Genomic DNA, 27775 nt, shown 5'->3' on the forward strand with positions numbered 1-27775 from the left:
TGGTAATACAACAATATAAGAGAAACTTTAATAGGTATAGTATTTGCATTTATGATTCTTTTTTGTCCCGCTTAATTCCACTCTCTCCAGTGGTCTCTGAAACCTCACTAGCAGGCTCACATCCTGATAAACTCTAAAAGGAAGAAGAAAAACAATGTAAAAGGCAAGGTGGGTGTGGCAGCTAGAGAGGTCACGGTGAACAAAGAAGGAAAGGGCAGCTACCCAAGCACAGGCAGATAAGGCATTAGGTTCAAGAGCTGAAAGGAAGTATACCAGATTGAAGAGTGCTCACAGGGTACCTGACACCAGACTGCAAGGAAAGAGCCCAGGCTTTAGGTCCTTGTTTAGCCCTCACTTCCAAATAAAGCAAGTTGCAAGACCAGTCCTAACATCCAGCAGCAGAAAGCTTCCTTCCTTCAGGAAAATCCAGTAAAGGCATCTTTCTGTGACTTCTTGCTAAAAGGGCCAGCTTTCTCCTGAAGTCCCTGCTGTTAGAGAAGACTTGTAAAGGCTGCGATGGCATTGTACAGAGGAAGAGGTTATTAGAATAAAAATGTGAGTCCATGTTCATCCAGATATCCCTGCAGGAGTTAATTCCCCTCCCTGAGTGTTAAATTCTTCACCTGGAAAATGTGGTAGGCACAAAGGAAAGCAAAAGATTTGTTTCTAAAGGAATTATTTTCTCTGTTCCTTCTTTACTTCATTCTTCCAATTTAAAAACTTAGCTCTAAAATCACAATCTGGTCTACCTGCTTTCCATACTGTCTGAGTAACAAGATAAAGTCATCTTTAGAAACATAAACACACTGGTTTCAATATGACACCCTCTAGGGTCTTGGCTGCCAGTCTGATCCAGGAATGCATAGTCAGCATCCTAATACCAGGCAGTGTCTTTGCCAGCATCCACTGTCCGTGTTCTATTTGATTCTCTCAGGAGATAATACTTTCCTTTCTAAAATGTACACTTTTTGCACCAAACAATTATGAGTATAGGGCTAGGTCTTCAGATGACTCACTACCTGAACAATCAGCTTCTTATTATTTCTCCAAAACTGAATTAACTCACATAATTTTGTGTCAAGGCATCAGAACTCTTTGTTGCATAAAAAAATTAGAAGATATCACCCAACTCTGGCATAAAAGTTCTCCTGGAATATAATCAGCCTTTCAGCTAAACATGAAAGCCATTCAGTACTGCCCATGTAGGAGTTAAATTCTTAAGTATTTATAACTTAGTAAATTATAATCCAGAGCTCTGTTGGCAAGTTAACTTTGTTCCAGCCCTTACTGTTGTGGAGACTCCCAAATTTACTTCATGTTGGACACTGCCAAGAAAGTGTTCAAAGCACTTCATGCTTAAAGTCACATTTGCCCTCTTTCATATCCACATGAGAGACCGAGCCCTATTTCACTCTTCTTTAAATTTTATTATTGTACTTATTAGTAATAAACCAAGGGAACTGGGATAACAAAGGGAAAAGTTCAGGCTAAGTAACTTCTTCTTTATGAATTAAAACACATATGCACACTTGAGTTACCCCCCCCCCCCAATGTACAAATAGCTACATAATATAGTCCATAGAACACTGTGAGCCACTGATACCAGGAGCCAGGCAAAGGCCCCCAGTTGTGTGAAGTCTCAGGCTGATCTGGGTCTAGATGACCAGCTTCTCCACGCTGAGTGTACTTGTGGTTTCATCCTCTTCATTCGACCCAAAATAGCCCGGGAGGTCCAGCATCCTCTGCTCTGCCTCGGTAAGGCCGAATGACGTATTGTCATAGAAGGCGAACTCAGGCTGGGCTGGGAAGCTGTGACACTTGTCTTTCCTACACTGAGAAGGGCTCAGAGGGCTCACCCTCTGGTAGCTCTCTTTGGGGGCCGTGGGAGAAGGCTGCTTCCTCGAGACACTCCTGTGACTGGGGGACGGGCCCCTCCGGGCTCTGTGCGGCTCCGTTCTCTCACCGCTGGCCGTCAATCCTGCCTGGCAATCCCCCAGGTCTGGTTTCCTCGCGGGCTGCCCCAGGCTGTAGGATTTAGGGGGAGGACTTAATGGACTTCTGGTTGCACCTGCCCCGTGGAAATGGTCCGGTTTCTCAGGGGACGGGGCGGCTCCTCGACTCTGAGGCCGAGATCGCTCCTCCGCCTGGTCCCAGGTCCGCGTCCTGGAACCGTAGGCCGGGGCCTGCCGGGGGGTCAGGGTGGACATGCTCCGCTCCCGGAACGGCCGGGCCTGCCTGGCTTCGTGGAAGCTCGCGGTCCTCCTGAAGTGGGAGCCCCTGGGGTGGCTCCTCTCGGGCAGCGCCCCTCTGCCGCCCGCGTGCCTCAGGGCCGACTTGCGGATCACGGTCTGGCTGGGGCTGACCGTGCAGCTGGCGGCACAGACCCGGAGGTCCAGCCTGGAGGGGGGCCTGGCCGCCGCCTGCTGCTCCACAAACGGGGATTTGAGCCGGAACTTGTTGGCCGCGGCCTCCTCGGGGCCCTCCAGGTCCAAAGCGGGGCCGGTGGCCGCGTCGATGGCCGTGTTGGTCAGGGGACTCTGAGACACGTGGTACACCTTGGTGGTTTCCGTCAGGCCCTTCTTCTTCATCTCCTTGAGCTGCTGCTGGGCGAGGCGGTAGCTGAACAGCGGCGGGATGATCTTCTGCGCGCTGGACTGCACGCTCTCACTGCCCGAGGCGTCGTCCTCCGCGGACAGCGGCCCGCCGCGCCTGTAGGTCAGGGGGATGCCCGCGTCCCCGGGGCCCCCCGCCGGCCCGTCGCCCGCGTCCGAGAAGCTCCCGCGCTGCTCGCTCAGCTCGCAGATGTTCTCCTCGTCCGAGTTCTTCCGGAAGCTGGGGGAGTGGATGGAGCTGTGGCGAGCCGGGGTGCTGCATTTGGGGGCGCGGCCGAACTTCCGCCACAGCGTGATGAGCACCGTGGCGACGATGATGAACAAGCACAGGGAAATGCCCGTGACCGTCACGACGTTGTTGGACTTCCCGGGGCCCTGGGGCTGAAGAGGAGACGCGCTGGATGGCTGGGGAGCTACGAGGAAAGAAAGAACAGATGGGTATTCTCTAGTAGGGCTCCCCTGCGTGGTTTTATGGCTGGGAGAGGCTGGCTCTGATGCTCTGGCAGTTCTAGAAAGAATAAACAGGGACTGGGATTTCTGGCCTTATGCAGGCGTCCCTGCTGGCAGCTTAAAGCAGACCAGAACACAGGACCCACAGAGAGGAGGTGAGCAGGTAAACCACGATCGGGGCGGGGTGGGGGGGGGGGCCTGGGCTCGCCAGCTCCTGCTGACAACGTGTCCCAAATGTTCCACCAAGCAGCAGCATAAGGAAAGTTTCCTGGTAAAATCAAGGTTTTTGCCTAAGATAAGGTAAACCTGGATAGCTTTAGTTCAATGTACTTTGAGATGCACAGCGGGAAATTCTACCAAGTATAAAACTTGACATGCAAAGTAATTCAGATAGGTTGTACCTAAATTTTATATCTTGGGAAATTAATAGGTGAAAATCAGTCTTTAGGTAATGTAATGCAACTCACATTTAATAACCAGGAACTGTATTTCCTGAGGGTTGAAGCGTCTGTTTCCCAGTCTGTTTCCAGCTGTCCAGTCCCCTTGCTTCCTTCTATGGGACCGTTGATTTGTTTTTTTTCTTCCCTGCTTTCTCCAACTGGCTTGTCCAGGGTCATCAAAATGTCTCATTAAGCCTCAAGATGCCACCCGGGATCCAGCCTGTCCTGCCACTGAAACACCTGGGAACCTGAGACCAGCTGATGCTACCACCCTCTCCTCTTTCCTCCTTGTCACTGTCCACCTTGCAAGCCCTTCCAGTCACCTGCCTGCACAGTTTTACCAGCACCAGTTCCCTGTGTCATGTCCATGACCATGACCTCCCATTGCCTACCCTCTTGGGTGGAAGCTGTGACACATACTTTGTTTCTAAGCAAACAGGACCAGCAGCTGGGACAGTTCCTCACTCTCCCCAGTCCTGATTGCCATTTTCAACTAACTCTTTCACCTCCATATAAAAACTCTTTTAATTAATCACTCTTAATTTTAATTAATTCTTTAAAAATCTATCTACCTGTCTATATATACTGACTGCATCTCCATGACTTACTTATTTTGTAACTATAAGTTTGTCCTTCCTAATCTCCTTTATTTTGCCCATCCAACCCACCTACTTCGTTCAGGCAACCACCAGTTTATTCTCTGTGTTTAAGAGTCTGTTTCTTATTTGTTTTGCTCTGTTTTTAGATTTCACAAATAAATGAAATTATATGGTATTTGTCTTTCTCTTTCTGACTTACTTCACTTCACATAATACCCTCTAGGTCCATCTATGTTGTTGCATATGACAAGGTCTCATCCTTTCTATGGCTGGGCAATATTCCATTGTCTATTTACACCATCTCTTCTTTATCCATTCAGCTATTGATGGGCACTTGGGTTGCTTCCATATCTTGGCTATTGTAAATGATTCTGCAATAAGCATAGGGGTGCATATATCTTTTAGGATTAGTGTTTTCATTTTGGAGGTAAACACCCAGTTGCAGATTACTAGATCATATGGTATTTCCATTTTTAACTTTCTGAAGAGCTTCCATACTATTTTCTGCAGCGTTTGCACCAATTTACATTCCCACCAACAGTGCACAAGGGTTCTCCTTTCTCTACATCCTCACCAACACTTATAATTTCCTGCCTTTTTCATACTAGCCATTCTGACTACTGTGAGGTTGATATCTCATCGCCATTTTTATTTGCACTTCCCTGATGGTTAGTGATGCTGAACACCTTTGCATCGGCCTGTTGGCCATCTCTATGTCTTCTCTGGAAAACCATCTATTCATATCCTCCACCCATTTTTAATTGGATTGCTTGTGTGGTGTTGAGTTGGAAAAGCTCTTTATATTTTTTGGATATTAACCCCTTACTGGACATATCATTTGCAAGTATCTTCTTCCAATCAGTAGGTTGCCCTTTTGTGTTGTTGGCGGTTTCCTCTGCTATGCAAAAACTTTTTATTTGGGTGCAGTCCCAATTGTTTATTTTTACATTCGTTTCCCTTGCCTGAGGAAAAATATATCCATAAATATGTCACTAAGGGTAATATCCAAGGTGTCTTCTACTCTTTTGATACCCGTGCCATCTACTCAAACCAGCCACCTACTCCCCTCTCAATACTGTCATCTCCCAACCTCATGGCAGCCATCAGTCTCTAGCACCCGGGTCTCAGTCTTCCTCATCATCCCCTAGACGGGCCTACCTGTCCATCCAACATATCATACCTTCCCATTGTTTGCAACTGCTCCTCTTCCAAAATCTTAAACTTCATAGCTCACTTTTGAGCAGTATCCTCCTCTCTCACTTACTCATCCTTCTTACACTCACCCCACACTCATGATCCATCACGCAAACCATTCTCCTGCCAATAAGCTCAACCGTCTGACCTCTAGTACTGAGACATACCCCTTTCCCTGCTCTACACCAAAAGTCCATCCCTAGATTAACAGGACATGTGAATTATTAGCTGCTGCACCCAGGCCCTGAGACCTGGTGCAGAAAATAATACACCCATGCAGGCCAGGACCTCTATATACTGACAGCCCCCAAACCTGACCACCTGCAAATCTTTAAATGGGTTCCTAAGCAACTCGCTTCCATCCCCTACATGTTTCACCACTTCCCCAAGCACTCTACCTACCCTCTTCCTCAGAATTCCACTGGATCACAAAAAAAAAAAAAACAAAAAAAAACAAAAAAAACCCAGAAGCTATCAGGCAAGTGTACCCCTCTCCCAGCTCCTCCTGCTGTCTTCTCCCCAATAAACTTAGGATCAGCCACACTTCTATTCACTTCTTTCCCTATGGAATTAGTGGGAGAAGTATCTTCCTACAAAGGCAAGTCTACCAAGTGCTCTCTAGGTCACCCTTCTCCGGGGGATCAATACTCTGTACCAATGATCTCCAGCTTCTCCTCTATGCAGCTCCAGAGAAACATGTTCAAGCTCTTCTTACTTTAAAAAGAACTTTCTAGAACTCTCATATCTTGTTCCTGGTCTTCCTAGCCAAGCTTACAAAAAAAGGAGTCTGGATTTGCTGACTTACTGCTTCCACGTCACCTCTGATTCCTGCAACCTGCCTCCAGGATTCCAGTGAAATGGCTTCTGCCGATGTCAGTAATCACCTAATAGCTAAATTCAAAGAAGTTTTGTCTGGACATTCCTTGACCTCTGCAGTATAGGCTACTGCCCAACACTTTCTCTGACCTTTTCTCTTCTTGGTTTCAATTATACTGCTCCTTCAGAGAGAAGAACAGGAATTTTGGAGGAAGGAGATCTAGATCTCAACCTGGGTCAATTAGCTCTGCTCTCTCCACTGATGTCCTACCAACACCTTCACCTCCACATGCCCAAGACTCATCAATTTTCCCCCCAGAATCTGTGCCTCATCCAATATATCCAATCTCAAGGAAATGGCACAAGTGTCCATGCAGTTGCCAGTACTAGAATCCTGGTTTTCACCTTTAATTCTTCCCTCTTCATCACTCAACATATCCAGAGTCTTTGAGTCCTTGTCTCCTCTGCATCCCTACGGCCATTCATTTTTCACCTGGGTTGCTGAAAAACTTAATGGCCTTGCTGCTGCCCCTCCTAGCCCTTCCGATGTATTCTCCACACTACCCATGAGAGACATCCCTCTTAAATACAGGCCAAACCTTCAAGGCCCCTCAGGATCTGACTCCTGCCACCTGCAGGAGTTCATTTATTACCACCACCTCCTGGCACACTATGCTCTAGACACATTAATTTCAGTTCTCTGGGTCTCTTAATGTGCCATCTTCTTCTGTGCTTTTATCCATGGTTCCCTTTGCTGAAGTTCCCTTTCTCACTTAGCTCACCTAGGTGGCACCTATTCTGCTTTCACACTTAAGCTCAAATATCACCACCTCCAAGAAAGGAGGTGTTCCCAGCATGAATTTTCACCCCTGCAAGTTTCCCGAGCAAGCTGCGGATACCTTTCTCACTGCAGCCTCTACATTGTGCTGTATATTATGCCTTTTTACATGCCTGCTGAGCAACTATGTCATAAGCACCTTCCAGACAGGAACATGTCTTATCTAGATATTCCTAGCCCCAGTCGCAATAACTTATACACAGTTGGTATCCGATAAATGTTAGGTTAACTCATTGAAAAAGGGAATGGCCGCACTGGGGATAAAAATATATGTTTATAAAAAATAAAAAATTAAATTAAAAAAATGTATGAAAAAGGGAATGGCAAAATGGTCAATATCCCACCGGATGGAATGTGGGTGTAATGGCGATGGATTCTCCCACTCCTGTTTGAATAAGGTGGTCAAACTAACATAAAACTCGATGCAGACATTCTTTCAAAGACAAACAAAACTCCCAACTTGCAACTAAGTGAACACCATTGGATGGTGAAAGATTTGTTTCCTGACTTGTCACTTCTTCCATGTGCAGTGGTGTCTTATGTCCATGGGAAGCAGCAATGTACCTGTGCATGGTGGACCTCTTTACTCAGCTGTTAGCCTTCACTGTGGCTGGCTCCTCAAAAACATGGCTGGAGAAAAGACTGAGAGCTGCTGACCTTAGCCCTCTCTGCTTCATCGACTCCCTCCTTCACCTGAAGTAAAGGAGATTTCTTGATGCTAAGCAGCCTGAGAACAGATTTTAACATTTCCAAAGAGTGTGAAATATATTAAATAGGGAGAAGAACACTTGGAAGAAATTATCATTTTTATCCACGTAAACATAACTCTAAGGACCACTTACATTAGAAGTAGGCATGCCTATAGCACTTAACCTTTTGCTAATTTATAATATATAACTTTCTAGTTCCCATTGAGTATTAAAGAATTAGGACATCAGAACATGAAATAATTTCACATATCCTCAAAAATTATTATTAATTCTAGGGTGTGGATGCTTCCAGAAAATTAAACTGGCCTGTGTAGAAAGGCAAGATATTTAAGATAGGTAGCTTAGTATGGGTCAGATCTAGTCCTCTGCTTTCTAGCTTGTTGATATTGGGCAGGTCAGTTACCCTCTCTATGCTAAAGTGTCCCAAATAAGTGAGATAATGTATTTAAAGTGTTAGCACATAGCAGATGGTCAATAAAAGGTTGATATCGTTGTCATTTCTAAAGATACAGTAGAAGTCAGTGACGATTGACCAAATTCAATTGCATTCGTTCATTCATTCATTATGGAACTCTAGATGGAATACCTTTTTAAAAATATTTTATTCATTTTTGAGAGAGAGAGAGCTCAAATTGGGTCAGGGGATACAGAGGGAGAAGCAAACTCCCTGCTGACCAGGGAGCCCAATGTGGGACTCGATCCCAGGACCCTGAGATCAGAACTGGAGCTGAAGGCAGACAGTTAACCAACTGAGCCACCCAGGTGCCCTAGATGGAATACCTTAACACAACATGACATCCCAGAATTGAGAGGAATGGGTGTATTTGAAGGTAGCTATACCCAAGAAAGGAGCTGTGAAAGTGAGAGAGACTTCTGAATGTAGAGTAGATGGAGAAAAGAGCCTTAGAAAATAATATGACATATAACCAGAGGAACAAGAGATTCAGGGTGTGGTCAAGGGATTATGAAAGAAGCAGGACAGACTGAGGGCTAGCAGAAGAGCACGAGTCTGATGAAACACAGAAGAAGGAACACCCTCAGGATGCTGGAATGAAGGGAACAAGGCCTACAGCACTGGCTGGAAAAATGAGCTAGAAAGAATGCACTTCCTAGGCCACAGGCATGGACACTGGCAAAGATGTAGCTGCCAGGTAGTTTGGGCTAAAAGATGCTCTGAGATCCAAACATAAAAAAACATCTGACTCCTCCAGACCCCAACGGACAAGGAACTAGGGACAGTTTTCTAACCTCGAATTGGAGAGCAGAAGAAGTGACAGAGGACTTTATCTAAGGGTCAGGAACAGAGCAAAGGCCAGCAAATTAACTGTGGGGACTGGCTATAGATCAGTTGGTGAGATGGTATGTGGGAAGAGCAAGGATTATTACTGTGACCTGTAGCAGATGAATGGAATTCAACTCCATAAGCTGAAGCAAACCAAACGAAGCCATGTCAGCATCACATCTATAAACCATTTACATCAAATACTCATGGAGCACCTACTGAGTGCCTTCAAGATGTTGAAAGGATGAAGGAAAGGCCACTTTCTAGGTGATGACAAGAAGAAATCTCCGCACCTTCTCCTCCCTAGGTAGGGGTAGTAAACATAGGGCCTTCAGAAGATAAGATGGCGTGACTTGCCCCATTTTGACAAATAACGGTCTACGTAGTCCCCTCAGGCTTCTCTGAGATGATATGTTCTTCTGCGACTTTGGTGGGGAGAAGTAAAGGAAGGATAAATAAGAAAACAAAAAGAAAACCAAAATATCTTAGGAAGAAATGATCATCCCCCTGCTTGTATTTTTAAAAATGTTTTCAGATGTCTGAATCTTTAATTTAGAGAATTTACCTCTCATTGCCTTATCTTCCACATTGGTCAATCCTCTGTCATCTCACTGACGAGATACTCCCAGTCAGAGACACACTAATGAACACAGTCTTAGTAAAGCCAGCAGTACTAAGAGAGTGTCAGTGAATTCAGGTTGCTGATTTTCAGGCGGGCATAGATTCAACAGTCCCTCTGGGGAAAGATTCCCAAAGAAAGAAGGTACCTACCAGCACACTCCTCCAGGGAACACAGGGAGGTCTCCGAGGACATTCCAGGGCAGTCAGGTCTGGAGGGGAAGGAAGTCAGGCACACGCGGCGTCACTCTCTGACACCATCCCCACACGTGGTACTACATTGGCTCCACGGCTGCCACAGTCCCCAAGTTTCTGCAAGGACATTAGCCATGCTTTTAATGCTAGTTCATTTGAGAATCAGGATTTAACTGCACTCAAATGAAGCAGCAAACTTAAATCTCAGGCCTTGAAGTCAGTAAATAAAAACATGCCCAAAGATGTGGAAAGCTGGAAAGAGTGTTTAATAAGCCTTAAAACAAAAGAAAGCTATATAATTTACAAAATGTTAACCTTTTTGGAACCTATCCTAGAGTAAAGCTCACAGGGCAACCAAATGGCCTGAAATGTTAGGAAAGTCAGGCTCCTCTAAGGAAAGACAGGATGCAAACCCAGCTTCTTTGGGTGGACACCAGGCCTCATACAAGCTGGTGAGAAGTCATCTAAAAATATAATGAACTGCTAGAATCCTGGTGTGGGCTAGCATGAGAAACAAAAGCCCTGGGAGCCACAAACCCAATGGGAATTTGTACCCACTTGCAGGCTCTTCTTCATGGATCTCACCAAATGCTCACAAGAAGGACTGAGGGTAGGTGCAAGACCAGAGAAAGCCTCTCTTGTGGTGGAGGTCTGAGGCTGGAAGGAGGGGCAGTGTGGAAAACACACAAACCTTACCTGGATCCTTCTCCCCATCTGCTCTCCCAGCAAGAGCCTCAACCACTGGGAACAAAGCAGAAGCCCCGTCATTCTGAGAGCACCAGTTGAGATATAGTACTTCTAAGGAATGGAAAAAGAAGGAAATCCTTCACCCCTGGAAGGAGCAAAAAAATATACTGGGGCCAGACTTTTAGAGAGCTTCTATCACTGGAGAGGGGCAAGATCATCAAGAAGGCCCCATCTCTGAGACTCAGGGGCACAGCATTTGTCTAAGATGAACTAAGGATGAACTGGAACAAGAAAAAGCTCTCCAGCTCCCATCACACAACCCCTAGCCTGCAGCATGCTAGTAATTTCCAAGTATCAATAACAACAACCTACTGCTAGGGCAAGGGCAAGAGTGACAGGTGAAAACCTCTCTTATGTGCAGGCTCAAGCCTAAACTGAGGGTGCAACAGAAGCATGGAGGAAAATTCTCTGGTAAGCCAACTCCTACTCTGACTGCAAAGCAACATTAGAAAATTCTAAACTCTGTCATTCCCCAAGGATGGCCATAGCAACAGCAAAACCCCAACACAGCTTAATTCCTTAGTACATTGACCCAATCCCCACACTAAATGCCTAGCAAAAACAGGTGTATGCCCATTTCCTCACACAAATACTATTTATTGGTGTCTACAGTTCTAAATTAAAACGTCCAATTTCAACCAAAAATTATGAGACAAAGAAGCAAGAAAAAAAAAGCTATCAAGAGATAAAGTAATCAAGAAACCTGGCTCTAATGTGACCCAGACATTGGAACTATCAGAGAGAGAAGTTCTGATAGCTATGATTAATATTAAAGACTTTAGTGGAAAAGGTTGGCAAGATGAACAGATGAAAAATTTCACTAGAGGGGCGCCTGGGTGGCTCAGTGGGTTAAAGCCTCTGCCTTCGGCTCAGGTCATGATCCCAGGGTCCTGGGATCGAGCCCCACATCGGGCTCTCTGCTCAGCAGAGAGCCTGCTTCCTCCTATCTCTCTCTCTCTCTGCCTGCTTCTCTACCTACTTGTGATCTCTGTCTGTCAAATAAATAAATAAAATCTTTAAAAAAAATTTCACTAGAGATTTGTAAATTCAGAAGAGGAAATGGAATGCTAGAAGTGAAAAACATGGTAACAAGGCTGAAGAATGCTTTCTCAGAGAATGCTCATCAGTAGACTCAATGCAGCTGAGGAAATAAAGAGTAAATTTGAATATAGATCCGTAGAAATCACTCAGACAGAGACACAGAGCTCAAAAAGAAAGAGTGAATAGAAAAGATTACCCAAGAGCTGAGGGGCAATATCAAAGAGGCTATCATCCATGTCATTAGAATCCCAGAAGAAAAAAAGAGAATCAAATAATGACCAAGAATTCTCCTAAATTAATGAAAGATAGTAAGTTAAATCAAGATGCTCAGAAAACATCGGGTAGGATAAAAAAAAATAAACAAATAAACAAAAAATTAATCATACTATATTTAAATAGTTAAAAACCAAACCCAGAAAACGTTGAAGGCTGTGGCAGGGAAGGAAGGTGGAAGGTGGAAATACATTGCATGCAAAAGAATAAAGATTAGAAATACAGTAGGCTTCTTGTCATGCAAGCCAAGGATGATGGAGTAATAACTCTAAAGTAATGAAAGAAAATAATGACCAAACCAGAATTCTATATCTAGTGAAAGTATCTTCCAAAAATTAAGGAGAAATTGACTTTTTAGAGAAACAAAAATGAATAAAATTAATTACTGGAGATGTTCACCAGAAGAAATGTTAAAAGAAAATCCTTCAGGCAGAAGGAAGATGATACCAGAACAAAAACCCTGCATCTGTACAAAGAACTGAAAAGTGCTGGAAATGGCATTTATGAAGGTAAAGGTAAAATTCATTTTTTTCTTATTTTTAAATGCTCTAAAATAGAATTGCTAAAGAAAACTAGTATTATGTGTTCACAGCATATATAAAGTAAAATTTATGAGAACAATCACACAAAGAATGGGATTAATGAGTTAGAAATATACTGTTAATAAGGTCTTTATATGACATGTGAAGCAAAATATTATTGCTTAGATAGATCAAGAAAAGGTAGATTATTCAAAGGCTGATCAAGAAAAGTCAAAGATATATACTGCAAACTCTAGGACAACCACCGAAAAATATTTTAAGGTATAAGCCACTAAAAAATATATAAGGTATAAACCTTAAAATTGAATATTCAATTATTACTAAAGAAGGCAGAAACAAGAGGAAAAAGAAACAAAGAACAGATGAAATAGACATAAAACTACCCAGATAGTCAATAATATATTGTAATAGGATTGTATGGTGACAGATGGTAAGTGCACTTGTGGTGAGCCTAGCGTAATACATGGAGAAGTTAAATCACTATGTTGTACACCTGAAACGAATGTAACATTGTGTGTTGACTATATCCAATTTAAAAAATTTTTAATAAAAAAACTTACTTTAAATATAATATACAAATAAGTTAAAAGTAAGCCGATGAGAGAAGTTATACCTGTGAACATGAATTAAAAGAAACCTGGAGTAGCTATATTAATATCAGACAGGGTAAACTGCAGAAGAAGAAATACTACCAGGGATAAAGAGAGACATTACATAACAATAAAAGGATCAATTAAGCAAGGAGCTTGACAACGCTAAATGGGGATGCACCTAACATCAGAGCTTCAAAATACATACAAAATACTCCCAGGACAGTTATTACTGACTGACACATGCAAACAGCTCTTCCAAGAATATACTGAATCACTGCCAGATTGAATAATTAAACAGTTCCCTATAAAAAATCATCTTAAGACCCTTCTCTATCAGTACCCATCCAACCTCAAGACTCAAGTCATTGCACTCCTAGGCACAAAAACACCCTCTGTATAAAAGTCTTTCTTCATGCTTTATGGACAAAAACTCGATACATTCAAAGGTATAGAAAGCACGACAAAGACAAGGAGAGCACATAGGGCAAATACATTCTCAGGTAATCCAAGTGGTGCAATCTTTGGAGTGAGTCATGGAATATGAGTTCTTCATAGCAATTAAAAGTCTCTGGGATTTTCACAGGAGTGTGAGCATTACAAACCACCATGCTGGACCAACATCAACTGAGGTGTGGTAATTATGTTCCATCCAGAGGTCCAACTGAACACAATATTGGTTCTGTGTCTTCAGATCACACTACAGCTCCTCAGATGGAAGAACAATGGGCCCGCTTTGTCCTTACGCTTCAGAGCTATTCAGACACTAAGCCCCCCATGCTTGCAAAGCTCTGGGACACTCATATTAAAGCCTCTCAGAATTAAAGTTTAGTGATTGATTTTTGGAAAATCTACTGGAAATTCTACCACTGAGAAATCTCAATTTAAAGTTAAGCCAATGCATAGTTTATCCTTATGTTCATATTAAGACCACAAAAGGCAGAACTGTAAATACTAAGAATTTTTGTTATTCTTTCTTAAATCTTGTTTACTTCACATAAATATAATCTACATAAATATATAGAGTTAGTTGTCAACCAAAAAACAAAAATTCCAATTACTAGTGGCCAGAAAAAAAAACAAGTTTTAGTAAAAGCATGAATCTTAATGTCAAAATTTACATTTTGAAATGCTGTGCCCTTTTCCCTTGGAAGTAAAATCATGACTTGTAGGAAAATCAGTAATAAAAAATAAAGAAACATTTAAGCTACACCTTATGCCCTTTTATTTCTAAATGAAATTAACTGAACAGGAAACAAAGGAAATCACTCAAAGCAATTAACTAATTTAATAAGGCAATTTTTTAAAAATACCTTGAGTAATTCTATCTGTTCCCTGAAGCTTTCTACCAATAACTCTGAGGTAAATACTAAGCAAATGGAAGGTCCTTAGATAACTGTAGTTCATTTTTTATTTTACTATTATTATTATTTAATTATTTAATTGTATTAGTTACCAAACAGTATTTCATTAGTTTTTAATGTAGTGTTCCATAATTCATTGTTTGAGTATAACACCCAGTGCTCCTTGAAATACAAGCCCACCTTAATACCCGTCATCAGGCTGAACCATCCCCCAAACCCCCCAAACCATTTGTTTCCCAGAGCCCATAGGCTCTCATAGCTCGTGTCCCTCTCTGATTCCACCCCCTTCTTTTTTCCTTTCCTTCTCCTAATGTCTTCCATGCTATTCCTTAGGTTCCACATATAAGTGAAACTGTATGATAATTTTCTTTCTCTGCTTGAAATAATCATTTAGCATAATCTCCTCCAGTTCCAACCATGTCGATGCTAATGGTAGGTAGTCATCCTTTTTTAGAAATGAAGAGCAAATGACCAATATTCCAAATACTCTTACTTCATGAATGAAAGCTGTTTTGTTTTGCCCTGGTTAAATGTCCATACAAGCACTCACACTGCATAACAAACCTGTTTGGCCAGGATAAATACCTTTCAGCTACTATAGAGGATAATAATTCTGAATGAGCAAAATTTGTCTGGAATAGGAAAAGGCAGATTTGTTTACATGCCTCAAGACTATCTGAAAGGGGGCGCCTGGGTGGCTCAGTGGGTTAAGCCTCTACCTTCGGCTCAGGTCATGGTCTCAGGGTCCTGGAATCAAGTCCCACATCAGGCTCTCTGCTCAACAGGGAGCCTGATTCCTCCTCTCTCTCTCTGCCTACCTCTCTGCCTACTTGTGATCTCTGTCTATCAAATACATAAATAAAATCTTAAAAAAAAAAAAGTTGGGGGGGGCTCCTGTGTGGCTCAGTGGGTTAAGTCTCTGCCTTTGGCTCTGGTCGTGATATCAGGGTCTTGGGATTGAGCCCCACATCGGGCTCTCTGCTCAGCGGGGAACCTGCTTCCCCCTCCCTGCCTGCCTCTCCGCCTATTTGTGATCTCTCTATTTCTGCTAAAAATAATAGTAATAATAATAATAAAATCTTAAAAAAAAAAAAAAGACTATCTGAAAGAATACTGCCCCTGAAATACTCACACCTGGAAGACATTTTGCTCAAAAACTAAAGCAACTAAGCAAAACATGCTTATAAGAAAGTTTCTATAGGTAATAGTGAGTAACTAAAAGCAGCAAAAGGAGCAGTCACCTGGATAAGCAGTTCGGATTTTCTGTGCACAAAAAAAGGCTCCCTTATAATGGCTGAATCAGGCTTATGCCTGAGCCAGTGTATTCCAAAGTGTGTTATGTGTCTATCAAGAGGGGTGGACAGCACGAGATAAACCAGTGAGATGAGGAGGAAATACTATAACTTCTTTCACTCTAAAAGCTCTATATTGTGTAATTCATGAGTTGACGGTTGACTGTACGGGAGGCAGTACAGAATAATGGAAAAAGCCAATCAAGCACCAGGAGTGGTTTAGCCACTTAACTACCATCGACTTTGGGCAAATTACGTAATTTTGTGCCTCCATTTCTTCACCCATGAAAGTGACAAAATAATAAATCTAAACCAAAAGGTTGTTATGAAGATTAAACAGATTAATATTTATAGATCACTTAGAGCAGCACCTGGTGCAATGTAATCCACTAAATAAACATTAGCTTTATTATGTCAGAGGATCACACCCATTATGTCACATATCCTGAAAGGACATTCCTAAGGAATGCCAAAAGAAAAGTTAACTTTCAGAAGGATTTACTGTTTCACTTTCAGAAAACCGTTAAGTTTTCCAGTTTTAGGTAAAGTAACTCACAAAGTGGACGAGTAGCTTAAAAGGATTCTGGCAGACAATTAAAGATAACACACAATCTGTGAATAGAAAGGAAACGACAGGGTTCATAGTTCTCTTGTTCTTAGTAAAAAGCTCTTGTCAGTCATTTTGAAGGAAAAATAAGACCATCTAAGTACAGAAACAAGATAGTCTAAAAATTTAAATTATCAAGGAAACTATATATTAAATATATATACTTTTCATTTATCAAAAAAAAACTAAGCTAAAAATAAAAAAACTATGTGACTATGACTTTATACCCTCTATCATTAATTATCAAGTTTTATCTTAGGGCGCCTGGGTGGCTCAGTAGGCTAAAGCCTCTGCCTTCAGCTCAGGTCATGATCTCAGGGTCCTGGGATAGAGCCCCGCATCGGGCTCTCTGCTCAGTAGGGAGTCTGCTTCCCCCCTCTCTCTCTGCCTGCCTTTCTGCCTGCCTGTCTGCCTACTCATAATCTCCAACTGTCAAATAAATAAATAAAATCTTTATAAAAAAAAAGTTTTATCCTAAATTTAATTACTCTCCTATCTGAAACCCTTGGGCAGATGTGTTCATAATTTAGGATTTCTGAATTTATTTTTATAAGATACTAAATGCTGTGTCCTATATTACCATTCTGTACTACTAACACTTCCCTGGCAGGATCTCAGGCAGCATCCCATTACCAAACACATTAATATTTCTGCAGAGAAAAGTAGAAACATTCACACTAAGTAGGGTAAATGAAGATCATAAAAAATCATTTGTGGCAACATCTATTATATATCATCTATTATATATAATATATATTTTTTCTATTTTATATATATTATATAATATATATTCTATAAAACCTATTATATATTTATATATTAAGTTGTTATTTACATACTCTCTCAAGCCCTGAAGACATATTTGGAAAAAGAGACACACATATCAAACACTTACTCCATTTTTGAAAGGAACTAATATATCAGTGGGGCAGTGGTTCACACAAGTCATGGTGGGTTCACTGGGGTCCCTGAATGATACCATCTGCCAAAAAAAGTCAACTGTCAATTTAAGTGGAAAATGAAAAGAAGAGAACAAGATTTAGTTAGAAATGCTTAGACTAGAACACAAGAAGGCCTTGAGGTCCCTGTTGCTAGCATAAATGTTGCTGGATAGCTGGAGTCAGAGCCATGGGTGGGTGGTCACACTCCTGGGGTCTCCAAGAGCATTAGCCCCTCCAGGCACTGCTTCCAGCCCTGATGTTCAGTTGTGTCGAGTTGCTGCAGGTCATAGGGAACCCCTCACCACCCTCAGCCCGGAAACACAAAGAATCACTCTGCTCTGCCTCTCTCTCATGTCTTGTCCCTGCTGCTGGGGGGCGGGGCGGGGAACTCAAGTCCTTAGACAAGTAGAAGAATCTGTGGAAACCCCAATAGCTGGGAGAACCACAAAGCAGACCTCCTGCTCCCAATGTCTTTAAACCAATGACCCCAATATCTTTATTTCCCTAGGTTTGCTTCCACTAAATTCAGTTAGATTTTCTTCTCCTAACAAGTAACGTCTTTTGAAAAGGCAAATCTATCTTGAATGATTACATTACTTTAATACAAGTTCTCTTAATACTACCAGCAGCAGCCAAATTTGCATTCGATTTTCACTTTAATAAAACCTGTATTGAGCACCTATTCATGTGCAGGTAGGCTAAGTGGGTCAAATATCATAAATAGCTTCATGGTAGCACAAGCAGCCTTTTCACACCAAAAGAGCTGTCCCCCAACCCCCGCTGTCAGGAGGATGGTGGGCTTGAGGGTGGGGGGCATGGGGAGAAAGACCTGGAACAAGCCATGACAGAAACAACTGATGCCATGCAGAGGCATGAAGGATGCTGGGCTGGCTTTACAGCAAGGGAATTTAACTAGTGTGGGGTCAAGGAAGAGTAACCCAAGTTGAGACTTGGGGGACAGGTTAATGTCAACCAGGCAAAGGTGGGTGGAGACCACAGCCCAGAAATGGCGACTATTGGTTGGGTAGCCTGACCATAGGGGTCCTGTGGATTCTCATCCTCCTGTCAAGTGAGTTGACTGGCAGGTATTTTCTTTTTAAGATTTTATTTATTTAGGGGCGCCTGGGTGGCTCAGTGGGTTAAAGCCTCTGCCTTCAGCTCAGGTTATAATCCCAGGGTCCTGGGATTGAGCCTCACATCGGGTTCTCTGCTCAGCATGGAGCCTGTTTCCTCCTCTCTCTGCCTGCCTCTCTGCCTACTTGTAATCTCTGTCTGTCAAATAAATTAAAAAAATCTTAAAAAAAAAGATTGTATTTATTTGACAGAGAGACACACAAGTAGACAGAAGGAGAGGGTGAAGCAGGCTCCCCACTGAGCAGAGAGCCCGACATCAGGCTCGATCCCAGGACCCTGAGACCACGACCTGAGCTGAAGGCAGAGGCTTAACCCATTAAGCCACCCAGGTGCCCCAGTGACTGACAAGTATTAAGCAGGGTGCAGCCTCAGCTGACCTGAATTTTAAATAACCCCTCTGCCTGCAGTGACACAGTGAGGCGGACAGTGGCAGGATCGGAATCAATGAGGAATCTGTTGCCGTAGGTTAGCTAAGGGATGACAGAGGTTGAAACCAAGATTCAGACACCAAGGAGCCAAAACCCATGGGACTTGGTGATTTATTATTTATAGGAGGTAAGGAAGAAGAGGAAGACCGCTGGGCTTCTGCTTTGAAATGAAATGGTGGCTAAAGCCTGTACTGAGGGGCAGGTTGTGGGGGTAAGATGATGAGTCTAATTACTCCGAGATGCCCAAGAGACATGTGAGGGGGGCAGCTATGCAGTAGCACTTAGATGCTGGGAAGAGATACCCATGTGGAGTGGTCAGTCTCAGAATGGTGCTCACCTAACAGGTGCATGAAGAGTGAAGAAAGTGGGGCGTCTGGGTGGCTCAGTTGGTTAAGCGACTGCCTTCAGCTCAGGTCATGATCCTGGAGTCCCCGGACCAAGTCCTGCATCAGGCTCCTTGCTCAGTGGGAGCCTGCTTCCACCTCTGACCCTGCCCCCTCTCATATGCACACTCTCTCTCTCTAATAAATAAATAAAATCTTTTTAAAAAAGTGAAAAAACAGGATCTAGTTTAAGATAAGAAGTGAGCAGTTAACAGATGAGCCCAGGAGGTGGAATTGGCCGGCAAGGGAGACCATGAAGAACAGTCAAGTAAGTGGGAGGGAAGCGAGGAAGCCAATCCCAGGAGGGAAGCAGGGTGATGTCACAGGACTGAGATATTTTTAGGTATTTCAAGGCTGTTGGCCATGAGCCTGTTAAAGGACTGTTAGACGGAGGAGAGAGAGGGGATGATGATTAACAGAGGATTCCGGATAGGAGCCGAGGGACTGGGATCCACAGTGGAGGAGAAGGCTGACCTTGCATTGGAGGGGTGACACTCCTTCCATGGTGACAATAAAGGAGACCAATGGATGTAGGCTTACAGACATTTTGGTGGGAGGTTGCAGGAGCTCGTTCTTGATGGTCAGGTGCCCTGTGTGGCAGGAGACAAATTCAGCTCTGAGAGTCAAGATGGGGGAGGGGCTGAGGTCTGAGGGGAGCTGCTCTAGAGAACGGGGGCAGAGCTGGTCGGGCAGCATGGAGGGTCCAGCTGAGGGGGGAGGCATAACCCACCTGGATGTGACCGTCCATGCAGCTTGTGTGCCAAAGGCGGCCAGGAGATGGCCGGATTCATGCATCAGAAGGAAAAGAGGGCAGAGGAGTTTAGGCTCTTGATAGGAGACATGTGATAGGTAGGGATGAGCCATGGAATTTGGACTGGATGGAGGGGCACCTGGGTGGCTCAGTGGGTTAAAGCCTCTGCCTTCGGCTCGGGTCATGATTCCAGGGTCCTGGGATTGAGCCCCGCATCGGGCTCTCTGCTCAGCAGGGAGCCTGCTTCCCCCTCTCTCTCTGCCTGCCTCTCTGCCTACTTGGGATCTCTCTCTGTGTGTGTCAAATAGGTAAATAAAATCTTTAAAAAATAAATTAATAAATAAATAAAAATAGACTGGATGCAGAGGTAAATGCAAGCCAGGAGATGACTAGGGGGTGTGGAGAAAGTCAAAGAAAATGGACTTCTAAGGTGAGGAGATGGGTGAATTTGAAGCAAGAAAAACTTGGAGATCCAAACACAGTCAGAGGCTTGGGCCCTCAGGGGGCCTGGAGCTTAGCGGGGATGAAGCTATAAGCAAACCAGACAATTTCTGCCCGATGAATCTCTTGCCAAGACCAGGCTTGCAGGAAAAGGAAAAGAACTGCAACGAGGCGCCCAGGGCATGGATGGAATTGTAATAACCCCACTTCTTTGTGATTAGATAGGGCATTACACAAAGAACGTAGAGTGTAAAGTTTGTAGAAATCTTGCTTTGAAATCTCACTTCTACAGAGACTCATTCCGGCAAAGAAGGATATAACGGGAAAGAGACACGCTCAGCGAGAGGAAGCCAGAAGCCAACCAAATACAATTTGAGATTTAGCTTTGAATTCTGCTCATACCTACCATAGATTTGCCATATGATGTAATAATATAACTTTTTAAGATAAAATGCAATAGAGGCTAAAGTTATTGGTGCCTCCTCTATGCCAGGCGTTATGCTGAGAACTGTGCGCACATATTTCATTCAATTCTCACAACTCTCAGAGGTAGATGCTCCTATGATCCCTGTTTTACTAGCAGGGAAACTGAGACCTAGGGAAGTAAGCGGTGAGCTGAGTCAGCTTCCCATGAGTCCTAATTTTTCAGGTAAGAGTAAGGCCATGTAGGATATTATGAGGAGTGAACCAGAAAGATGATGGTACAGTTCACAGAAACTTAAGTCCAGTGAAATTCAAAAGAATAATTTTGATTGCATGGAGGCACCAGTTTGCTTTAAAAAGTTTCAAAATTTCAATACCAACCTATGTTTCTCTGAATTAGCATGCACTCCCTCTCCTTTGTGGAAAAATGGCTTCTGCTTGGAATGCCAAAGTCAAAGCAGTATTTCTTCCTCCCCATGTCAAACAAAGTGCAGTTGAATACGGTTCTCCTCTCTCCCAAGGTCAGGCTGTTTTCAGCTAGCTGAATGGTCCTTTCCCCAGGGCGTCTGGGGGCCTCCTTGAAGACCATGATCACTCCTTGGATGAAGATGCACAGTGGGGGGAAGACTGTCACCTCCACCCCGGACTCACATGTGAGTTCTGGTGCCATCACCAGTTTGTATCCAAATTTCTGGGCCAGGTCAATGGGCCCTGTGGAGGTAATGACCGAGTCTCAGCCAAACAGCTTCAGCACCACCGTGACGTAGGCTTTTGGCCCCACGGGCACACAGCCAACCTGAAGCCACTGACCTTGAGAGAGTTCTGTCCTCTTGCTGGTTCTGATTTCCAGCGGCTGACCTGGACTTGTTCTTGCCTCGGGCAGACTGTTGGTAAAGATGACGTCCACCAAGATGTCAGGCTGGTCCGTAGGGAAGGAGCACAGTGGCTGATGGGTGAAAAGACCCACCTGGAAGGTGCCTTCCACCGCCTTGGACATCCTATTCAAGCCAATGTGAAAGACGGGCCATTCGACCTTGAGAAAGGCTCTTTGCTCCCAGTGGCTGACTTGAGTGCCATTGTGGGCTACCTCCAGAGCCATCATGAACCAGGAGTCTCCAGCCTCCTGGAAGTAGAAGCATTCAAACTCCAGTGTTCCCTGGGACTGGTTGGTCAGGAGGTATTTGGCGGTCACCGTCTGATTGGTGCTGGCCTCCAGCAACAGGACAGACACATTGCGCAGTGTCCCGTTGGCACCACATTGCGCAGTGTCCCGTTGGCACCACCGAAATGCCGTGTTGTTGCTTAGCGCTACATGGCCTGGCTTTTCCAAGAGGAGATGCTCGGCTTCTCCAAGAACTGAAACGAAATGGTCAGAGTCGATTTTACAAAGAGATCTCTGAGCAGCACCACCGGTGACATTGAAGAAAACAGCATTCTGCTCAGAAGGAGGAGGAGTTTGACCTCGGCCAGAGAGGAGGTGCAATGATGCTGTGAGCCAATCCCGGGAGCTGGGCCCCGCGCAGTTCCCGTTCTAAAGCGGCTCTGAGCCTTGGTCTTCAGCTATCGTGGGTCTCAAGATGGAAATCCATACCCCACTTCTCTCATTTTAATCTGTTAAAAAGAAAACAAGCCCCCCAGGACAGAGAACCAGGACTTAATTACAGCTTCAACCTAACCCCAGACTGTGGCCTTGCCACAGTCCATCTCAAATTTCCTGATCTGCACTGGTGAGGTTACCTCCTTGATAAAAAAAAAAAACCTGAGGGCCACCTCCCAACACCCCCCCAACCCCAACACACAGAAAGAAGACATCCTGGCATGAAGCATTCCTTTCTGTTCTTTTGCTACTAACTTCTTGCCCCACCCTCCTTCCTATAAAACTTTCCATTTTGTACAGCTCCTCGGGCCATCTATGCTTGCTAGATGGGATGCTGCCCGATTCATGAATTGCTTAATTCAGCCAATTAAGTTAGATCTTCAAATTCACTCAAGTGAGCTTTTTTTCCCCCTTTTTAAATAAAGCATATTCTAGGGGCCCCTGGGTGGCTGAGTCTGCCTTTGGCTCTGGGCCCTGCATCATGTGGCGCTCTCTGCTCAGTGGGGAGCCTGTTTCTCCCTCTCCCTCTGCCTGCTGCCCCCCTCCCCCTGCTTGTGCTCTCTGTGTCAAATAAATAAATAAAATCTTTTTTTTTAAATCATATTTTGGGAGTGCTTGGGTGGCTCAGTGGGTTAAAGCCTCTGCCTTCGGCTCAGGCCATGATCTCAGGGTCCTGGGATCGAGCCCTGCATTGGGGTTTTCTGCTCAGCAGGGAGTCTGCCTCCCTCTTTCTCTCTCTCTACCTGCCTTTCTTCCTACTTGTGATCTCTGTCTATCAAATAAATGAATGAAATCTTTAAAAAAAAAATCATATCCTGGGGACATGTGTGGCTCAGTTGGTTAAGCATCTGCCTTCGGGTCAGGTCCTGGGATAGAGTCCTATATCAGGCTCCCTGCTCAGGGGGATCCTGGTTCTCCCTCTCCCTCTGCCCACCCCCCACCCTGTTTATGCTCTCTCTCTTACTCTCTATCTCAAATTTTAAAAAAATCACATTATGGTGTTTAGATAATTTGGAGGAAATGGATACATAGTAACATGAGAAAACTTGATTTAAATGATGCTGTACAAATTGCTCTTGATTCCTTAAAATGGAAGACCCTAAGTATCTTCAAAGTTATCATTTTCTGATATTCAAGACAAGTACTTAAGCATTTTTACCAGTAATGGAACCAGTGCCGTTGGTTTGTACAAAGCAGAAATTTGTAGATGGGTGAGAAATGCTGACACTTTATTCTGCACAGGTCGCCCAAGGGACAGAGTGAATGTTTATGACATACCCAGGCTTGTCCTTGCCAGTTTTAATTACACTGAATCCCAGACCAGCCTAGATGCGATAGATGACTTCTAGCCCACGAGCATCACTCAGTTAACATCAATCCTATCTTTTTAAAAAAGAGACCCATGAGAGCAGCTGAAGTAAAGAGCGGAAAAACCACAGACACACAGGAATCCTTGTTTCTATTTTGAACTTGATCCAAATACATATCAACGGAGACAGAATTTGCCAGTGCAACAATCAGCTGGCCCATGGCTAGGGTAAGAAACATTTCTAGATTTAAGACACTGCAGGGCTCTTTTGGCTTGGAAAATAACATGTGTAAGTATTAATTTATTATTATCTTACATAATATACACATATCATACTATATCATATATATGTCCAAAGAGCCTCAGGGTATTACTTGGGCTGGTCATCTTTAAATATTCCCTTGCATGTATTCAGTTAATGATCATTAGAATCAGCATGTGGATATACTGGCACATAGAGGTATTGTTTTGTGTTTAAATAGTTCATCACATCACTCATTTCTTGTTTAAGAAGACATGAAATAAAATATATGAAACTTGGAAGGACCTGAAATGTTTGATCATCTGCCTGAAAACCATAATAGAATAAAGTTCTTTTTCTTTTTCTTTTTTTTTTTCCTTTAGTCAAAACAGAAGCTGCAAGATAGTCCGTTTCGGAGGAGACGAGTTAAGGTTGAGGAAGGTAGCTGATTCTGGGGGAGCCTGTGCCTGGTTCAGAGCCCACTCAGCACCTGTTTGTAAACAGCAACCAAAGAGACTCTAACACTCACCGCAGCCCAAGGAAGGAGTTAAGACTGAGAACCAAAGTCAGGTTAATTTGAATCTCATGGGGCAGGATGGTTTTTGATGTACTTTAAGATGGAGACCACACATCACTTAGTTAACAGACAAAGCCTATGGTCGATGATAGGGATAGTAGAGGGGGAGGCAGATCAGACTCCGATTTGATGGGCAGCCGATCAATGAAAAAGACACACATGCCCAGTCAGATACTGGGGAGAAAAAAGATACAATTGATGGGTTTCAGCAGCTCAGAGAGCAGGTGTGTACTGAAGAGAGAATTTGCTACTTCACTACAGAACTCCTGATTTTATAGACGAGAATACATCCTCATTTAGAAAACAGCAATGTGGGTGTACCACATTCTGGCTCCTACAGTATAGTTTTCTCTACTCTTTCAATCCCGTTCTCCCCTTTCCTTTATTATATTTAAGTAACTGATATCTCGATATAAGCATGTTGCTTAAAATCAACTGCTAATGGTATATTTTGATCAATATCAAATGGAGAAGTGGGAAAAACCCAGGTCTAGGAAAATATTTCCTTTTCTATTAGCAGCATAGCATGTACACTCAACTTCTATGCTCTGTTTTATGCTCGTTGAACTTTTATTCTTATACTCCAGTAAGATACTTGCTTTCCACAATGACAAACATCCTTGCGGACTTTGTGAAAATGGCAAATCCTGAAGTCTTTATCATTACGAAATCCAGGACCTATTTATAATTTTTTGTATGAGGCTCTTATACGCAGAGTGATCTATTTTTTTTTAAAGATTTTATTTATTTATTTATTTGGCAGACAGAGATCACAAGTAGGCAGAGAAGCAGGCAGAGAGAGAGGAGGAAGCAGGCTCCCTGCCAAGCAGAGAGCCCGATGCGGGGCTCGATCCCAGAGCCCTGGGATCATGACCTGAGCCGAAGGCAGAGGCTTTAACCTACTGAGCCACCCAGGCGCCCCAGAGTGATCTGTTTTTAAGGAGGGATAAATGATATTAAGATCATTGAATCTCAGATTGATTTTCAGCAAATCAAGCATCTTCTTGCTTAAATAATCTTTTTAAAAAGAAAAGGTTGAGGGAGAAGATTCACTGGACATAATAAACAGTGTATACTCTGGTCCTTTTTTAAAAAAAAAATTATGGTTTTTATTTATTTATTTGGCAGAGAGAGAACACAAGCAGGGGGAGAAGCAGGCTCCCTGATTAGCAGGGAACCTGATGTGGGGCTCGATTCCAGGACCCCAAGATCATGACCTGAGCCAAAGACAGACGCTTAACTGGCTGAGGCACCCAGGATTCTCTATCCCTTGGATCACATTTCTTGATCAATTTGAAAACAATTTCCACTCTTAAACAATGGACTGCCTAGAAGTCTTTGAAATACTTGGCAATCATCAAAAGAAAAGTAGCAAGTTTTATAATATCAAATCTGCTCATTCAGCAGTTGTGTAAAACTCTCTGAATAATGAACTGGATTTTTAGTTGAAACAAACTGAATGAAGAAGAGTAATGGTGAGCACCTGCTATTTGCTCAGGCACTCAAGGTGTCTCACCTTTCTTATTTTATCTTCACAGCAACCCCATGATGCCAACAAGCACCTCGTCTAAGGTATACAACTGGCAAGGACTGAAATTTGGACTGGCTCCAAAGATATTCTGACAGCAAAACTCTCCAGGAGCGTGGAATCTTACAGAGAATCCCAATTTAAAAAACGTAATTTCATGTGTGTGAGTGGAGTTTAAATGTATAATACTGAAATACTAGGAAATCAGTCAAAGAGAACACAACATGTTGTCTCCAGTTTGTTTAAATGAAAGCGACTTGTTTTTTATTCTTTTTAAGACTTAAAATATATTTAAAGGGAAATTTTAATCAATAAATACAGAATTTTCTGATCTCAGTAATCACAGTAAGGAGAAGTAAGCATTTGCCAGCTCCCAAAAGTTGAACTGGCTTCTCCCAGATTGTTTGCTTCTCCCTGACAATCATTTTTCAAAGAAGACCAAATCACTACTGATTTTGTGATGGTAACACATTTTTCTTCTACCAATAAAACACAGAATAGTGTGATAATCTGTATTTAGAACTAAGTAGAAATATAAAATAAACCAGACTACCTAAAAACCACAATATGGCTTTTTAAAAATATTCTTAAGCTTTTGAAAATAAATGCTTAATTTTTACTAGCTCAATTACTAATTTAAAGACCTGAACAGAGTAACCCACAATGGAATGGAATGCTGGATAAAAAGCACTATATTTGAGGAAAGTAAAAAAAAAAAAAAAAAAATCTCATTTTCTTCCTCCCTTCCCCTCTCTCTTTCTTTTTGCCTTGTTTGCTTATTTCTTCCAACACGTTGTTCCCAATACCAGGACTGGCTACTTACAATGTTTGGCTTGAGAATCATTTTGAGAAGATAAAAACTTAGGTCTCTTTTATGCACATTTAGAAATACTCCTATATAGGAGTCACACATAAACATTTGCAGAAAGATTTCAAATGCATCATCAGCTAGAGGGTAAGAGGCAGTCAATATTCTCAGTGGCTAATGGCATCACGCCAGGCTCAGTTCCTATGTTTTTGCTGAAACCGGCTAAGATAAATCCCTACAGTGTCTTCATTGCTGCAGAATAAGAAAAGGAATTAAGCTAAAGTCTCTTGGGACAATTGATTTATCAAATAAAAGGGAAAACAAAAGGAAGCAAAGTGATTTTGTCCCTTCTGACAAAGACAAGCTCGTGCATATCTATCTACTACTAATATTTATTAGCAGGAAACCCCTAGTTCCAAAGCAGCTCCTGTAAACAGGCTTTATTTATATATTCAGTACAGTGGACTCTGCCCTGGTCCCAGGGATTGGATGCAGCTTCCCTAGAGAGGCTGTAGGCTGCCCGCTTCTACAGCTTCCCAAAGGCCCACGAGTCAAGTTCATGCCTGGAAATCTGGCCCTGCCCAAGTCCTCAGCCCAAAGCTCTCATAAAATGAGGACCGTTTTGAACTGCTTAAACCTCATAGTTTGTACCCCAGAAAGGATTTCTCTTTGGAAAGGGACAAATTTGTTCTGACACGCGGAGTACCCTAGGACGCTGTCCTTCAAGGATCCCCACCGTTCGGGCTCCCCGCCCGTCTGCGGGCAGCTTGTCTCTGGGCAACACCTGCGGAGCCGGGACACCGAGACGCGCAGACGGACGCTTTCTAAAGCGCTTCCCTGGGGCGAAGGCTGAGCCCCCAACGGCGAGGAACAGGGTGCAGCGCCACCCTGCACTCTCAGCCTGCCGGGAGAGTGGGGCCGGCAGGGGCCGGGGGGCATGGTCCGACCCAGCGGAGCCGCGGGGGATCCGCGCCGCACAGCAGTGCCCTAGGGGTCGGGGGTGG

General features: G+C 43.4%; 1 protein-coding gene across 1 annotated transcript; it reads right to left on the reverse strand.

The window, feature by feature from the left end:
- Positions 1–27710, reverse strand: LOC309858002 (thrombospondin type-1 domain-containing protein 1-like; the record flags this gene model as incomplete). Its single annotated transcript, XM_082750685.1, is given in 6 exon segments — positions 1–3025; positions 9713–9803; positions 9807–9871; positions 21093–21444; positions 21448–22219; positions 27508–27710. Coding segments are annotated over 6 exon segments (2853 nt in total). The 3' UTR covers positions 1–1655.
- Positions 27711–27775: the final 65 nt, after the last annotated feature.

Source organism: Mustela nivalis, assembly GCF_964662115.1.
Source record: "Mustela nivalis genome assembly, contig: HAP1_SCAFFOLD_1699, whole genome shotgun sequence".
In the NCBI taxonomy this organism is placed as follows: domain Eukaryota; kingdom Metazoa; phylum Chordata; class Mammalia; order Carnivora; family Mustelidae; genus Mustela; species Mustela nivalis.